We start from the raw sequence: 18,621 nt of genomic DNA, 5'->3' as shown, positions 1-18,621 counted from the left end.
AGCTCAAGTGTAACCCAATGCCTGTGTTTCTGACATATTAATGTCAGAAACCACTCTCTCCTGACCTAAAAACGTTAACGAGGTCACAGCCTGAGTGCCCAACTTCACAAAGATGTGACTCAGACTTAGGGATAATCGGTTGAAACACAGCACAATTGGGTATTGAGGAGTTCCTTGGTGGCTTAGCAGGTTAAGGACCCAGCATTGTCACTGCTATGGCTCAGGTTGTCACTATGGTGTAGGTTCTAGTTCTGGCCAGGGAACTTCCACGTGCCTTGGGCGCTGCCAGAAAGAAAAAAAAGAAAAGAGAAAAGAAAAAGGAGTAATCAGAATATAGCCCACATAGAGTTCCCGTCATGGCTCAGCAGGAACAAATCTGACTAGCATCCATGAGGACAGATGTTCCATCCTTAGCCTCAATCAGTGGGTTAAGGATCCAGTGTTGCCGTGAGCTGTGACAGCTCCAAATCAACCCCTAGTCTGGGAACCTCCATATGCCACAGGTGCAGCCCTAAAAAGACAAAATAAAATAATAAATAAAAGAGTACAGCCCACTGAAGTCATCTAGAGTACATTTTATTAACACAGAAGGACCACGATTCACTGTATTAATATCACAGCAGGAGTTTTAGACCCTGGTAAGCACCACTCATGTAATATACCAGGAACTCAATTACAAGGAGGAAGCAAAACATCATTACCAAAAATTCCTCACAAAGAACAAGTCTCACCCCCCTACCCCGAAATATACAAACCTAAAAATGTGTGACAACATGTAACATTAAGACTCAAGTTTATTTTTTAAAATACACTTTAAAATATACTGAGTGTCTTCTCTCCTCCCCTTGACTCTCCAATTATGTGAGGAGGTCTTTTTCACTATTTTCTCCTTGACTTCTACCCTCTTCTGTGTCCCCGAGCAGAAGCAAGGGCTGAGCAGACACCGAGGCTGTGACTATGCCGTCTGCTCTGTAGCCCGCGAGTGCTGGTTCCGGGGTTGGCCCTCGCTGCTGGGGGGCACCTCTTTTTGGAGGTTCACCCTGCCGGTCTTTCCAGCAGTTTCAATCCAGGGGTGCTGAAGGACCTGGTGGGCCGTGTAGCGCTTTTTGGGATCTACCACCAGCAAACGGCTTACCAGATCTTTGGCAGCTGTTGGAATGAAAGAAGGATGGAAAAAATGAGATGGATGAAGGTGGTTCTGCATTTCCCTTCCCCACACAGGAAATAAGGAAACACACATTTTTGCTAGCACCATGGCTGGACCACAGCAGTGCTGTCCCACAGAATTTCCAGCCATGATGGAAACCTTCCATACCACGCTACCCATCTGGGACTACTGGATGTTTGAAATATGGCTGGGGCAACAGACGAACTGAATTCTTACTGTATTTCCTTTTTTTTGTGTGTCTTTTTAGGGCCACACACACGGCACATGGTAGTTTCCAGGCTAGGGGTCTAATCGGAGCTGTTGCTGCTGGCCTATGCCAGAGCCACAGCAATGCTAGATCCAAGCTGCGTCTGCAACCTACACCATAGCTCACAGCAACGCCAGATCCTTAACCCACTGAGCAAGGCCAGGGATTGAACCTGCAACCTCATGGTTCCTAGTTGGATTGGTTTCCACTTCGCCATGATGGGAACTCCTGAATTTACTTTTAATTCATTTACACTTAATAGCCACATGCAGCTAGGGGCCACCATGTCAGACTAGAATCATGGGGTCAGGCCCGCCCAAGAGCACACATGAGGGCACACACTATATGTCTACATATTTTAAATTTGTAAATCAAACTATCAAGTTGTTAAATGAAATATGTCCAATCTTTCTTCCTAAGTTGATAAATATACCTTCAGATTGTGACAAAATGGAAAGACATGGGCAAAGGAACCTAAATAGGAAATAGTACAAATTCAAAATTAATTGCACTTTTTTTTGCCCAAGACCTAGACTGATTCTGGAGAGCTGTAGTGACAACTGGTGGGCCAGGTGGCTAATGGGGAGCAGAAGAGATTTCTCTCTGGCTTGTTGGCCTCTCCCCAGGCTAGCTCCCCAAACCACTTCCCATCACTCAAGAATGCACAGGGGGAATTCCTTTGTGGCTCAGAGGGTTAAGAACCCAACCAGTATCCATGAGGATGTGGGTTCAATCCCTGGCCTTGCTCAGCAGGTGAAGGATCCGGCATTGCTGTGAGCTGTGGTACAGATTGCAGATGCAGCTCCGATCCCACATTGCTGTGGCTGTGGTGTAGGCTGACAGCTGCAGCTCTGATTTGACCTCTAACCTTGGAACTTCCACATGCCACAGGCACAGCCATAAAAAGTCCCAAAAAAAAAAAATCCTTGGGGGAAAAAAACACCCAGTTTTCTTTGCCTTTACTCCCAATTCAAGGCCAGCTAGCTGCTCACCCACCAATCGCCCTCCTCTATGGCCACTGTCCGGCTACCTGTTGAGCCTGGAGACCAGATTCTCATACCCCATTCTGCTCAAGCTGGACAAGTGCTGCCCACAATGTGCCCTGTCCCCACTTATCTCCAGAATCATGCCTTCAGTATGCTTGGAGGATTTGGTGGTAGAAGGCCAGGTTTAAATGAAATTCCCAGACTCACATGTATGTGTGTGGACAGCTAGACACCTGCCAACACGTCTGTGCTCTCCCTACACCCCCAAACAGCCACTCCTTGGCCCCCTATGGCACTGTGGGGAGGGGCCAAGAAAAGATCTCACAAGTCATGGAAGTGGGCTTGGGCAGCTGGGCAAGAAAGGCTGGGACCCCAGTTAAGTGGTCTAGAAGGGGGAGACTAGGCTCTGGGGTCCACATCCTCTTGTTCCCACAGTCTCCTCACTTGTGGGAGAGATGTAGCCAGAACACACTCCCTAAGGCATGGGGGCTCAGGGCTGGGCCACCACAACCAGACCTAATAACAGTGCTGCAGAGAACTTTCTAAAATGATTTTTAGGAGTTCCATGGTGGCCTAGCAGTTAAGGATCTGGCATTGTCACTGCTGTGGCTTCGGTCACTGAGGTGGTGTGGGTTCTCTCCCTGGCCCGGAATTTCTGCAAGTTTCAGGCACCACCAAAAATTTTTTAAAAATTAAAAAACTATTATTAGTCCTCAACTCCTAAGCTGCCACTGCCTCAATCAGCTCAAGACTCTCACCCTACATGCAGCAAACTACCCTTTCCCTAACTTATTAAGAGGAAAAGCAAAACCCTTCCTTTCCCTCAACCCCCAACCCCCCGTGAGGAGACATAGCAGAGGACAAGGGCAGTTCAGTAAGTCATTTTACATGATGCATTTAGGGGAAACTGGGGAAAAGTTATCACTCCTATTCCAGCTTTTAAGCTAAAGAGACTCGAAGACTCAAAACTTCTGATTATCAGCTCTTAATTTTTTAAAGACAGTGAGTAGTGCAGATAAATCAGTAGAAAAATAACAAAGGTTCCACTTGAAAGGAGAGAAAAGGAGGACCAGACATGCTTCTATTCTGCTAAAAACTACCTAAGACCTTCACCCCTGACCTTCCAGAGCCCTGTGGCCCTTATAGGAACCCAACCATTCACATGTAAAATAAGCATCTCCAGGGAGTTCCCATCATGGCTCAGTGGTAATGAACCTGACTAGTGTCCATGAAGATGTGGGTTTGATTCCTGGCCCCTGTTCAGTGGGTTAAAGATCCAGCATTGCCGTGAGCTGTGGTAGAGGTCACAGACATGGCTCGGATCTGGTGTCACTGTGGCTATAGCGTAGGTTAGCAGCTACTGCTCTGATTCAGCCCCTAGCCTGGGAACTTCCATATGCCACACATGAGGCCCTGAAAAGCAACACATACATGCTACATACACACATAAAATAAGCATCTCCAGTCTGTCCAATTCACAAACACTTCTGTATATGGGATGGCTCTGATCTTTCCAAATAAGCATTGTGTGTTTCTGATAGTCTTCAGTTCTAAGGTTTGATAACTGGTTTCCAGAAAAGTATTTGGTGACTACAATTGGTGGTTGGACTCTTTCACTGAATCTCAAAGAAAGTCATGTGCTCAGAAGGCTAGGGAAATCTATACAAATCTAGCAGGAGATAAAGGATGAAGCCCAAGATGTCAATAGCCTAGGTACTGCTATGGGTTCTTTTTGTGTCACTTTACAAATCTGACCTAAAAACCAGCTCTACCATTACTCAGCTCCCAGGAGGGACTCCAGCTCTCCATCCCTTTCCCTCCTGCTTGGGAAGACCCCAGTCTCACCATCAGAGATATTGTCCCAGTAAGGAGCCAGGAACTCGAAGTGGCCCAGCTGGATGATGTGAAAGAGCTCATCCTGGTCCCTCTCCGGGCTGCGGAATGGAGGGAAGCCACAAAGGAGGATGTAGAGGATGACACCTGCAGCCCACATGTCCACCTCCAGCCCGTAACCTGTGTGGTGGAGGCAGAAACACAGCATCTCACCATCTTGGCTGCCATTTCTGTATGGAAGGGGGTCTCAAAACTGTGGCTCAGCCAACCGTACCACTCTGTGTATCCATCCTACTATCTCTACAGAGACCCTGTGTTCAAAATCTAACTCACCCTCATCTCCCCCAAAGCTTTTCTTTCCAACCCTGTGTTGGTTGGTGCTGGCCCTGGCATCCTGGCTTCTCAGAGTTCATGCAGACTATTTGCTTTCATTCCTCTGTTATCCAGCTCATGATGCCTCCATGAAGATGTCTACAGTTTCTCAAGATTCTCCTGTCCCACATGACCATGGTTATGATGCTGGCTCTCTGAGCCCAGACTCATTTGGGGGAATCCAGGCTCAACTGACTCATCCAACCACACTTCACTCTGCTCCACTGAGGCTGGTCCTCTCAGGTCTCTCCCAGCCAATCCGCATGCATGTTCTCATCTCCATGTCTTAGCTTCCCCAATGCTTCTGCTGCTGGAATGAAATCTCTCCCTTCTCCCTACCCTCAACCCAACAACCCAGCCAGACCCTTCCCACCTTTCACCATCCTAGGGTGGCTAACTTGATTTCTCCTGGAGTGCAAAGATGGCTTGGCTAAACAGTCATTCCCATACTGGGAGCCATGTAACAATAATGATGATTTCCTCTTATATACTTTACAGAGGGTGTCACTAAAACAGTCCATTGGACCCTCATACGATATATAAGCAGGTGATAAATACTACTTATGGGGTTTGAAATAGGACCTCCCTTTCCTTTAAATACAAGGTTGGTGAAGGAGTTTTTAAGCAAATTACCATTGAACTGCTTCAGTTCTCTCCATTAGAGGAGGCTTTGGGCTGTGGCCAAATGGCCTTGCTCGCTTGAGTTCCACACCCAGTTCTCCACCACCTTTCATCTTATTGTCCTGCCAACGTGGACATGTACCCGCACCCCCCCACACACAATCTGCTCCCTGCAATAAGGGAAGCCCTGATAAAGAAACAGTTCTCATGCTTCAATCAAGGAGGCCTACTTCAAATATTTCCATTAAAGTCCAAGTCCAAGCTTTGTGCCAACTTTCTGAGATTTCTGACTGCTCCATGTTGAAAAATGTAAAATTTAGGAGTTCCCATCATGGCTCAGCCAAAACAAATCTGACTAGTATCCATGAGGATGCAGGTTCGATCTCTGGCCTTGCTCAGCAGGTTAAGGATCTGGCATTGCCATGAGCTTTGGTGCAGGTCGCAGATGTGGTTCAGATCTGTCACTGCTGTAGCTGTGGCATAGACCAGTGGCTATAGCTCCGATTCGACCTCTAGCCTGGAAATCTCCATATGCTGCGGGTGCAGCCTTAAAAAATATATATACACACATACATATACATATAATTTAAATACTAAAAATTAAACATGTGTGGAGTTCCCATTGTGGCACAGCGGAAGTGAATCTGACTAGGAACCATGAGGATGCGGATTTGATCCCTGGCCTCGCTCAGTGGGTTAAGGATCTGGTGTTGTCATGAGCTGTGGTGTCAGTTGAAGATGAGGCTCAGATCTGGCATTGCTGTGGCTGTGGCATAGGCTGGCGGCTACAGCTCCGATTTGACCCCTAGCCTAGGAACCTCCATGAACCGTGGGTGCAGCCCTAAAAAGACAAAAAAAAAATAAAATAAAATAAAAAATAAAAAAACAAAACCATGTGTTAGTAAGTGAGCTAAGGTCCCACAGAGCAATGTGTTATGCTTACCTTTCTCAGAAAGAATTTCGGGAGCCACATAAGTCGGAGTCCCACACACAGTAAATATAGGTCTCACCACATGTTTTGCGAGACCAAAATCCGCCAGTTTCAAGGTGGTAGATTTGTCCTCATTTCGCTGAACCTGGAAGAAAACCAAAACCCCCCAACTGTGATGAGAACAAGGAAGGAAAACTTTGAGACAACAAGCATGCAAGGTCAGGATAAGCCAATGAGAAAACACAGGAGCTTATAGGTTAGCCCAACACTGACCAACTTGATCTCAATGACAGGTGCTTACTAAAGAACCAATGAGTTAGGTGTTCCCGTCATGGCTCAGCAGAAACGAATCTAACTACCATCCATGAGGACAAGGTTTGATCTCCGGCCCAGCTTAGTGGGTTAAGGATCCAGCATTGCTGTGAGCTGTGGTATATAACCAATAAGTTAGATTTACTCTGCTGTCCAGTATGGTAGCACCATAATGCCAGAGATGGCTATTTATTTTAAATTAACTAAAATCCAATTAAATTAAAATTCAGTTTCTCAGATGCACTTGCCACTTTTTAAGTGGTCTATGGCCATCCATGGCTAGTGGCTACCATGTTGGACAGTTCATATCGACATTTCCATCATCACAGAAAGTTCCACTGGGCATGTTAAAAGATGTTACCTAGATGGGATTAGAGATGGCAGAATAGAAGGACTGGAGCTCAACTTCTCTCCTAAAAACAACAAAATTCACAACTAAAGGCTGAGCAATCTTCAACCAAATGGACCGGAAACCTTAAAAAAAATATCCTACTCCAGAAGACAAAGAGGAGGCCACATCAAGAGGTAGGAGGGGTAATTATGTGATATAAACAACCCCATACCTCCCAGGTGGGAAGCCCCACAGACTGGAAACTAACTGGTTCACAGAGACTCACCTACAGGAGTGAGAGTTCTGAGTCCCACAACAAACTCTCATGTGTAGGGATCTGGCACTGGGAGAAAGAGCCCCCAGAGCATCTGGCATTGAAGGACAGTGGAGCTTGTGCACAAGAGTTCCATGAGATTGGGGGAAACAGAGACCCCATTGTTAAAAGGTGCACAAAGACTTTCATGTGCACTGGGTCCCAGGGCAAAGCAAAGTCTCCATAGGAATCTGGGTCAAACCTGATGGCAGTTCTTGGAGGACCTCCTGGGAAAACAGGGCTGAATGTGGCTTGTTGTGAGGGAAGGACATTGGAAGCAAAGCTCTCGGGAATATTCAGCAACATGCCTTTCTCTGGAAGTGGCCATTTTGGGAAAATCTGGCCCCACCCATCAGGCAGCCTGAGAAGCCCCAGGGCAAACAACAATCCAGGTGGGATCACAGCCCCACCATCAGTAAACAGGCTACCTAAAGACCCCTCAGGCACACAGCTGCCTCTAATCCTATCCAGAGACAGACCCACCCACCAGAGGGATTAGAATCAGCTCCACCTACCAGTGGGCAAGCATCAGTCCCTCCCATCAGGAAGCCTACAGCAAGCCCCCATACAGACTAGAGCCACAAGGGGGCAGACACTAGAAGTAAGAGAGGCTAGAACTCTACCATCTGTAAAAAGGTCACCACACCAAAAACCTATAAAATGAAAAGACTGAGAACTATAACTCAGATGAGGGAGAAGGGAAAACCCCCAGAAAATCAGCTAAGTGATCAGGAGATTCTCAGCCTCTGGGAAAAAGACTTTAGACTGTTGATGCTGAAGAAGATGTAAGGCATTGGAAATAAACTGGAGGTAAAGATGGATAACTTATAGGAAACAATGAGCAAAGAGATACAAGATATAAAACTTGAACATGAAGAGATGCAAAATGCAATAACTGAAATAAAAAATTCACTAGAAGCAGCTAACAGCAGAATACAGGAGGCAGAAGAAGCAATAAGCAAGGTGGAGGACAGATTAGTAGAAATTACAGATGCGGAACAGAAAAGAGAAAAAAGAATGAAAACGAATGAAGAGAGTCTCAGAGAACTCTGGGACAACGTGAAACGCACCAACATCCATATTATAGGGGTGCCAGAAGGAGAAGAGAGAGAGAAGGGACAGAAAAAATATTCCAAGAATAAAGCCGAAAACTCCCCTAACATGGGAAAGGAACCACTCACTCAAATCCAGGAAGCGCACCAAATACCATATAAAATACACTCAAGGAGGAATACTCTGAGACACATATTAATCAAACTAACCAAAATTAAAGACAAAGAAAAAATCTTGAAAGGAGCTAGGGAAAGAAACAAATAACATACAAGGGAACCCTGATAAGGTTATTGGCAGATTTTTCAGCAGAAACTCTGCAGGCCAGAAGGGAATGGCATGATATACTTAACGTGATGAAAGGAAAAAACCTCCAACCAAGATTACTTTACCCAGCAAGGCTCTCATTCAGATTGGAAGGAGAAATCAAAAGCTTCACAGACAAGCAAAAGCTGAGAGAATTCAGCAACACTAAACCAGCCTTACAACAAATACTAAAGGAACTTCCCTAGGCAGAAAAGAAAATACAGCAACAGGAAACAAAAATTCCACAAATGAGAAGGCTTACCAGTAAAGTATATATACAGTAAAGATATGAAATCATCTATGCACAATTATACCACCAAAAACAGAAATCATGAGAAGAGGTTTGTACAAATGCAGGACACTGGAGATGAACTTGCAATTAAGAGACCAACAACTTAAAACAATCTCATATATATATATAGAGAGAGAGACTCTTATATCAAAAGTTCAGAATAACTGCAAACCAAAAATCTACAATTGATATACAAACAAAGAAAAATCAACTCAAATACAACACTAAAGAGAGTCATCAAACCAGAAGAGGAGAGAACAAGAGAAGAAGGAAGAAAAAAGAGCAACAAAAACAAATCCAAAGCAATTCATAAAATGGCAATAAGAACATACATATCAATAGTTACCTTAAATGTAATGGACTACATGCCCCAACCAAAAGACAGACTGGCTGAATGGATACAAAAACAAGACCCATATATATGCTGTCTTCAAGAGACCCACTTCACTTCTACGGACACATACAAATCGAAAGTGAGAGGATGGAAGAAAAGATTTCATGCAAACAGGATCAAAAGAAAGCTGGAGCAGCAATACTCATACCAGACAAAGTAGACCTTAAAATGAAGAATATTTTAAGGACAAAGAAGGTCATTACATAATGATCAAAGGATCAATCCAAGAAGAAAATGTAACAATTTTAAATATCTACACACCCAACCCAGGTTCACCACAATATATAAGGCAACTGCTAACAATCTTAAAAGGACAAATCGACAATAACACAATAATACTGGGGGACATTAATAACCCACTTACAGCAATGGACAGATCAACCAGACAGAAAATCAATAAGGAAACACAGACCCTGATGAAGCATTAAACCAGATGGACTTAACAGATATTTATAAGACATTCCATCCAAAAGCAACAGAATACACATTCTTCTCAAGGCACATGGAACATTCTCTAAGATTGACCACATCCTGGGTTACAACTCCAACCTCAGTAACTTTAAGAAAATTGAAATCTTATCAAGCAGCTTTTCCAAAAACAATGCTATACCACTAGAAATCAACAACAAGAAAAAATCTGCAAAAAATACAAACACGTGGAGACTCAACAACATGCTCTAAACAACCAATGGATCACTGAAGAAATCAAAGAGGAAATTAAAAAATACTTACAAGCAAATGACAAATGACAACAAACATATGACACTCCAAAACCTATGGGATGCAGCAAAAGCCGTTCTAAGAGGGAAGTTTATAGCAATACATGCCCACCTCAGGAAACAAGAAAAAGCTCAAATAAACAAGCTAACTTGACATCTAAAGCAGCTCGAGAGAGACAGACAAGACATAAAGTGAGTAGAAGGAAAGAAATCATAAAGATCAGAGAGAAATCAATGAAATAGAAATGAAGAAAACCACAGAAAAGATCAATGAAACAAAAAGCTGGTTCTTTGAAAAGATCAACAAAATTGATAAACCCTTAGCCAGACTTATCAAGCAAAAAAGAGAGAGGACTCAAATCAATAAAGTTAGAAATGAAAAAGGAGAAGTAACAACGGACATCACAGAAATACAAAGGATCATAAGAGAACTACCACAAGCAACTATATGCCAATAAAATGGAAAACCTAGAAGAAAGGGACAAATTCTTAGAAAAGTACAATCTTCCAAGACTAAACCAAGAGGAAGTAGAAAAGGTGAACAGACCCATCACAAGAACTGAAATTGAAACTGTGATGAAAAAACTTCCAACAAACAAAAGTCCAGGACCAGATGGCTTCACAGGCGAATCCTATCAAACACTTAGAGAAGAGATAACACCTCTCCTTCTGAAACTATTCCAAAAAATTGCAGAGGAAGGGATACTCCCAAACTCATTCCATGAGGCCACCATCACCCTGATACCAAAACCAGTCAAAGACACCACCAAAAAAGAAAACGACAGGCCAATTACACTGATGAACATCGATGCAAGAATCCTCAACAAAATACTAGCAAACTGCATCCAACAATACATTAAAAGGATTGTACATCATGATCAAGTGGGATTTATCCCAGGCATGCAAGGGTTCTTCAATATCTGAAAATCCATCAGTGTGATACACCACATTAACAAACTGGAAAATAAAACCCATATGATCCTCTCAAGAGACACAGCAAAAGCCTTTGACAAAATCCAACACCCATTTCTGATAAAAACCCTTCAGAAAGTGGGGATAGAGGGAATCTACCTCAACATCACAAAGGCCACATTTGACAAACCGACAGCAAACATCATTCTCAATGGTGAAAAGCTCAAAGAATTCCCACTGAGGTAAGGAATAAGACAAGGATGTCCACTCTCGATACTACTCTTCAACATAGTTTTTTGGAGTTCCCGTCGTGGCACAGTGGTTAACGAATCCGACTAGGAACCATGAGGTTGCAGGTTCGGTCCCTGCCCTTGCTCAGTGGGTTAACGATCCGGCGTTGCCATGAGCTGTGGTGTAGGTTGCAGACGTGGCTCGATCCCATTGCTGTGGCTCTGGTGTAGGCTGGTGGCTACAGCTCCGATTCGACCCCTCGCCTGGGAACCTCCATATGCCGTGGGAGCGGCCCAAGAAATAGCAAAAAAAAAAAAAAAAAAAAAAAAAAAAAGACAAAAAAACAAACAAACAAACAAAAAAAACACATGGTTTTGGAAGTCCTAGCCACGCAATCAGAGAAGTAAAAGAAATAAAAGGAACCCAAATTGGAAAGGAAGATGTAAAACTAGCACTATTTGCAGATGACGTGATACTATACCTAGAGAATCCTAAAGACTCTACCAGAAAACTATTAGAGCTCATCCATGAATTTGGCAAAGTCACAGGGTACAAAATTAATACACAGAAATCAACTGCATTTCTACACACTAACAATGAAAGATCACAAAAGGAAATTAGGGAAGCAATCCCATTTACCATCGCATCCAAAAGAATAAAATACCTAGGAGTAAACCTACCTAAAGAGACACAAAAAAGACCTGTACTCTGAAAACTGTAAGACACTGATGAAAGAAATCAAACATGACACAAATAGATGGAAAGATATACCATGCTCGTGGGTTGGAGGAGCCAATGTTATCAAAATGACTATACTACCCAAGGCAATCTACAGATGCAATGCAATCCCTATCAAATTACCAAGGACATTTTTCACAGAACTCATACAAAATATTTTAAAGTTTCTTTGGAAGCACAAAAGACCCAGAACAGCCAAAGACATCCAGAAAAAGAAAAATGGAGCTGGAGGAATCAGGCTCCTGGACTTCAGACTATACTACAAAGAAACAGTCATCAAAACCGCATGGTACTGGCACAAAGACAGAAATATAGATCAGTGGACAGGAAAGAAAGCCCAGAATTAAACCCACACACCTACAGCCAACTAATCCATGACAAAGGAGGCAAGAATATACAATGGAGAAAGGACAGCTTGTTCAATAAGTGGTGCTGGGAAAACTGGACAGCCACATGGAAAAGAATGAAATTAGAACACTCCCTAACACCATACACAAAAAGAAACTCCAAATGGATTAAAGACCTAGATACAAGACCATACACTATCAAACTCTTAGAGGAAAACATAGGCCAAACACTCTCTGACATAAACGACAGCAACATCTTCTCAGATCCACCTCTTAGAGTATTGACAACAAAAACGAAAATAAAGAAATGGGACCTAATCAAACTTAAAGTTTCTGCACAGCAAAGGAAACCCTAAACAACACAAGAAGACAACCCACGGAATGGGAGAAAATCTTTGCAAGTGAATCAACTGACAAGGGACTAATCTCCAAAATTTATAAACACCTTCTGCAGCTCCATACTAAAAAAACAAACAACCCCATCCAAAAATGGGCAGAAGATCTAAACAGACAGTTCTCCAAAGAAGACATACAGATGGTCAAGAAACACATGAAAAGATGTTCAACATCACTCATTCTTAGAGAAATGCAAATCGAAACCACGATGGGGTACCACCTTACACCAGCCAGAATGGCCATCATCCAAAAGTCTGCAAACAATAAGTGCTGGAGAGGGTGTGGAGAAAAAGGAACCCTGTTACACTGTTGGTGGGATTGTAAATTGGTGCAACCACTGTGAAAGCAGTATGGAGATTCCTCATAAATTAAACACAGAACTACCATTTGATCCAGCAATCCCACTCCTGGGCATCTATCCAGAGAAAACCATGATTCGAAGAGAGACATGTACTCCAATGTTCATTGCAGCACTCTTTTCAATAGCCAAGACATGGAAACAACCTAAATGTCCATCGATAGAGGAGTGGATCAAGAAGAGGTGTTACATATACACAATGGAATATTACTCAGCCATTAAAAGGAACGAAATACTGGCATTTTTAGCAACATGCATGGACCTAGAAATTATCATGGTAAGTGAAGTCAGCCATACAATGAGACACCAACATCAAATGCGTTCACTGACATGTGGAATCTGATTAAAGGACAGACTGAACTTCTTTGCAGAACAGATGCTGACTCACAGACATTGAAAAACTTATGGTTTCCAGAGGAGACAGTTTGGGGGGTGGGGGGATATGCTTGGGTTATGGGATGGAAATCCTGTGAAATTGGATTGTTATGATCATTATACGACTACAGATGTGATAAATTCATTCGACTATTAATTAAAAAAAAGATGTTACCTAGTGAAAAACACAAAAAGCAAATTCAAATGATAACAATTAGGGGCAAAAACTTAACAGTGGACAAGGGCTAATCTCTCTCTATAAAGAGCTACTACGAATGAGTAAGAAAATGATTGGTAAATGAATAGAAAAATATGCAAAGGACACAAATATTATTCACAGAACAATAAATACAGATTGTGTATAAACCAAATTAAAGGTTTGCAGACTCCAGATCTAATATGAGAAAATGCAAATTTAAACTAAGTAGCACTCTTCACTTAATTGGATTGGCAAAAATTCCAAAGTGTGATAATTATACATTGTTGACCAGATGTGGAAAAAAATGTTACTGTGAAGGCCAGTTTGGCTGTGTATGTCAAGATTGCAAATGCAGTTAGCCTTTGACCCAGAAAAAAAAAAAAGAAAAAAAAAGAGAAAGTTCCACTGGGCAGCACTGAGTTAGAACAAGGATCAGTGATACTTTTGAGCACAGACTAGCTGTAATGAGGACTAGAGAATGCCTGTGGGTAAATGCATGTCTAGGCAGAGGATAAAACGAAAGGAAAAAGAAGTGGAAATTGGAATGAAGAAGTAGATAAATAAGCGGGGGAGGCTAAAATGACATGGTTTACTTCACAAACACTTGTGTCGTGCTTCTTCGATGCCAGGCCCTGTATATAACATCTTACAAAATATGAATTCACTTAATCCTCTTCTCAGTCCTGTGAGGCTGTGCACATTCCCATTTTACAGATGAGCAAGTGGAGGCACAGTTACATAGTAAATGGCAGCTAGAGTCTGAACCCTGACACTTGGGCTTTAGAGTCTGCGCTTGCAACTGGTGTCTGATGCTGAATCTTTCAGCAAAAGGTTATTTCTGTTCCAGGAGGTGGAGAGGCCTCGTCCAAAAGCCCCCAAAGATCCAGAAGCAGGTGGACCCAAGACAAACATCTGCCATCAGGGGGCACCACCAGCCATTGTCAAATGGAGGTTCTTATAATGTTTATTTTTTTATTAATTAATTTGGGGGCCTCGCCCCATGGCATGAGGAAGTTCCTGGGCCAGGGATCTAACATGAGCCACAACAGCAACCTGAGCTGCTGCAGTGCCAAAGCTGGATCCTTAACCTGCTGCACCACCAGGGAACTCCTTAACCCTGAGATTTACCATGCTATTACACAAAGGCCTTTTACCCTCAATCCCTCAGGCTGCGCAAGAGTCGTCCCTCCTGGGGGAGGGGGTGGCTGTGTCTCTGGGAATATTTCTGCTGCACAGCCAAGATCTCCAGAGCATTGGCTGGCTGGCTGGCCTTCCAGATTAAAGGAAGGAATATAATAATTTCAGCCTCCACAGCAGTTCACCTGTGAAGAGCAGGAATGACTTCAAGCCAAATGAGAAGTACAGAAGGTCAGACCTGGTACCTTCCCCCCTCCCCCTTTTAGGATCACTTCATCCAAACCCAAGGCCCCCTGACCAAGCACGGCCCTGGTCCACCCTCTGCTGTTAAGGCTCCAGTCCTGCCCTACTCTTACCTGCCCTGCATCTCATGGTAGAAGCCAATAGCCCAGGTGAGGGTGAGCTGGGTGGCTGATTCCAGCACTATGGGAAATTTACCAGGACTAGCCTGGGCCATATCATCCTAGCGAGACTCTCTAGAGCCACCAGGGTTATAGGAGAAATGTTCAACTTTGGGCAGGTACACACCTTACATCTCTACTGGAACCCGGCCAAAGCTTCCAAGGCTCCCACCAGCAGTGGGGGGCTGGTAGGCAGTGGGGAGGGCGCTAGTTCTCCCTGTGCCCCATCAGACCCTTGGGTACAGCGATACCCACAATGTAGGGTGGGCAGCCATCCCTGGGTAAGTGCTCCAAACCTGCTTTGCCTCCTGCCAGAGAGCTTCCAAGTCCGTAAACAGAATGTGCTTTAATCACTAAGCCCGAGTCACTGCCGGGCCATCTCATCAACGTCTCCATAATTATCCTTAATTGAGCATCAGTGATACAGAACTAAAATGCACGTGTGTTTCAGTCTGTGTATGGGAGCAGACACAGCCTGAAAGGAGACCAGGGAGGTCATTATTAGAATAACTGACACTAGAAAATCTAGTTGGAAGGGAAGGATAATAACCAGGGTTCTGCCTTGAGTTTCCAGAGGGACCGTCTACACGACTCACATCTGCTGAGTAACCGCTTAAAAAAAAAAAAATCTGTCCTGTACAAATATTTGTAAATATTCCCAACCAAATGATCAGCATTAGAAGCATCTGGCTGACAGAACACATCAAAATAAAGTATGTGTCCCTATGCAAAACAATAAGAATTCCCTCTCATAGAAACCTTCTAATTCCAAAACCTGTCTTCACAGAGGTGGGTGCGGATTAAACATGGTAGAAACTCGGCCTTTGTTTTCTGTTTTTTTTGTTTTTTTTTAATTTTAATGAAATTTATTTTGAAAACATGTTAAATATCCAGATGCTGACGGATACATTTTCCAATACTAAATCTGTTTTTTTTAAATTATTTTATGGCCTTTCTAGAATAATATTATGCTGCTTTTTGTCTCCATGGAGACAAGAGTTGTCTGGTGACTTGGGACTTATTTACTTCACCTGCATGAGCAGCTTAATTACATTTTAAGGTCAGGCACTGATCGTGTGAGTTTTGTTTCTGTTTTTGTTTTCCCAACTGGCACCTCATATTCTTGGCTTCAGATGATTCTTATCTTTATCTTTGAATTCAAATGAGTGACATCCTCCTGGAATAACACTTACTCCCAGAAATCTGTGGAGCTTCTAAAACCATCAAATTCTCCACCCAAACAGGAAACTAGTCTAGAACATCCTCCCCCTGGACTACCCATTCGCCTCCGACTGAAATCTCAAGCAGGAGAGGATCCCACAGCTTCCTGGGGCAGACCGTCCTGATTACAGTTGGCCTAACTTCCATGTGGTTCACCCCATGTTAATTCAGAATTCCACCCCGACTCCTGTTTTCTAAATCTGCTCTCTGGGAAGAATATGCTTCTTCCAAAGATGAAAAGCAAGTACGAGAATCCCTGCAGATGACCTGTGGCTTCTCCCACAGGCTCCCAGATGGTACTGATTCAGCTTCATCTCTAAGTTCATGTCCAAGCATCCTAAAGCTCATCTCCAGACCTGTCACCCCTTCCTCACTCCTTCCTATGTTACATGCAGCTCCTAGACCACCAGCAGCAGTGTCTGGTGGGAGCTTGCTAGAGATCTTGAACAAACAATGCCCAGGAATGGGAGTTTCCACTGTGGTGCAACGGGATTGTGTGGTGCAGGGGACCAGGACACAGGTTCAATCCCCTGCCTGGCACAGTGGGTTAAAAGATCCAGTGTTACCAAAACTGTGGTGTAGGTCGTAATTATGGCTCAGATCTGATCCCTGGCCCAGGAACTCCATATGCTGCGGGGCAGCCAAAAAATAAAAAATAAAATAAGAATGCCCAGAAATGAATATGACACACCTGGTATGAGCTGAACAGAGCCATGGGCCTCAGGACTCTCAGCTAACCAGGCACTGAGTGACCATCAAGGCAAAGAGACCACTAAATGTCCCACTTTGACATCCTTTCCTCAGAAATCCTTTGTAAGGTATCAGAACACACCACCACAGATTATGCCACTTTGACACGATTTTTTTTTTTGGCCATCCCTGTGGCAGATGGAGGTTTCCAGGCCAAAGAATGAACCCATGCCACAGCGGCAAGGACTGAATCACAGCCACTGCAGTGACAACACTGGATCCTTAAACCCCTGCACTGCAAGAGAACTTCAACATAACTATTTTGAGCTGAAGACACTTCAGAAACAGCAGGTGCAAGAAGTACTTTCTGATTCTTTCTTCCTAAAAGCAGGAGACAAAAATCCCCACAAGAAGGGTACCCTCCTTGTACCAGGAAGGGCAGAATGTTCTAAATCCCCAGAACACACCAAAGGAAGAATCTACGTGATGAACCTTATAAAAACAACTCTCACCTTCCACTAGCTTCCCCATGCATTTACATTCCACAGTCTACAGCCTCTAAAAGCCTTAACTCTTTTCCTTTGTCTTGTCACTTCTCTAAAACTGTATTGTTCTTCGTTATGATGCTGTATAAACCCTTTGCATTCTCATCCCATGTGTATGCATGCTGCACAAGTGAATAATCTGTCTATTTTCTCTTGTTAATCTATATTTTGTCAGTTTAATTTCCAGGCCCCAGTCACAGAGTCTAAGAAATAGAGCAAACAGGTTTTTATCCTCCTTACACCTTCCCGGGGTAGGTTTGGTTGAGGGCCCACGCATAGCCCCAGTGCCCATATCTGACCTTGCCCTCACCCCACGTCTCCATTTCTCTATCTACTGGTCTATCTACACTCATTGTTCTGGGTCACATTCTTTCCTTTGGGACTCATTTTCAATTGCCCTCTGAGACAGTGTTAGAAATTAATTTACATGGCACTTTAATGACACTTGATCCATCTGCATCCACCAATCCCTTTTTCCAGCCACACCAAAGTACCCTGCTTTGAATCCCCGGCTATTTATCTATCTACTTATAAATATATGTATTTATACATACACATGTATACATCTATGCATACACACATATATATACACATACATATTTTTGTCTTTTTAGGGCTGCACCTGTGGTATATGGAAATTCCCAGGCAAGGGGTCAAACTGGAGCTGTAGCTGCCACCCTACACCACAGCCACAGCAATGCCAGATCTGAGCTGAACCTGTGACCTACACTGCAGCTGGATCCTTAACCCACTGAGCAAAGCCAGAGATCGAACCCTCATTCTCATGGATGCTAGTCGGGTTCGTTACCACTGACCCAGGACGGGAACTCCAGGCAATCTGTATTATTTACATAAGCATCCAGGTTACCTCTGGATGGTCTTGGTCTCAAAGCTTCAAGAGGAATCTTTCTTTTTCTGAGCCATTAACAGCTGCCTCTCCTTCAAGAGCACATCAATTTAAATGTGATCATGCAATGATCAGCTTTGAACAGCAGATGGCAGCAGAGTACAGCCCAAACGCCAAGCTGCTACCTCAAGAAAAATTAAGATGTGGGTAAGGCTTAGTAGTAGTCTTTGCTGACTTCTCATTTGATCCTTCTTGCTTCCTCTGGCCTTTTCCCTCCAAGGTTCCACTCCCAACTGGCTAAGAAGGCTGAAATGATCTTAGAAACCAATTCATAAGGAAATGCCAATGC

The 18,621-nt window shown here is 43.5% G+C and overlaps 1 protein-coding gene across 2 annotated transcripts in view; it reads right to left on the bottom strand.

Moving 5' to 3' along the window:
* DCLK3 (doublecortin like kinase 3) overlaps positions 561 to 18,621 on the bottom strand; it is a 54,960-nt gene continuing 36,899 nt past the window's right edge. For both annotated transcript variants that reach the window (XM_021071656.1, XM_005652393.3), the window contains exons 3-5: positions 6,171 to 6,303; positions 4,247 to 4,414; positions 561 to 1,149 (exon numbers count right to left, since the gene is read on the bottom strand). In XM_021071656.1, the coding sequence (XP_020927315.1) occupies positions 956 to 1,149; positions 4,247 to 4,414; positions 6,171 to 6,303 (495 nt within the window). In that variant the 3' untranslated portion in view covers positions 561 to 955. The remainder of the gene's footprint in view (positions 1,150 to 4,246; positions 4,415 to 6,170; positions 6,304 to 18,621) is intronic.

The sequence above is a fragment of the Sus scrofa genome, chromosome 13 (genome assembly GCF_000003025.6).
Source record: "Sus scrofa isolate TJ Tabasco breed Duroc chromosome 13, Sscrofa11.1, whole genome shotgun sequence".
Classification (NCBI taxonomy): Eukaryota; Metazoa; Chordata; class Mammalia; order Artiodactyla; family Suidae; genus Sus; species Sus scrofa.
This window is presented reverse-complemented; position numbering and strand designations above follow the sequence as displayed.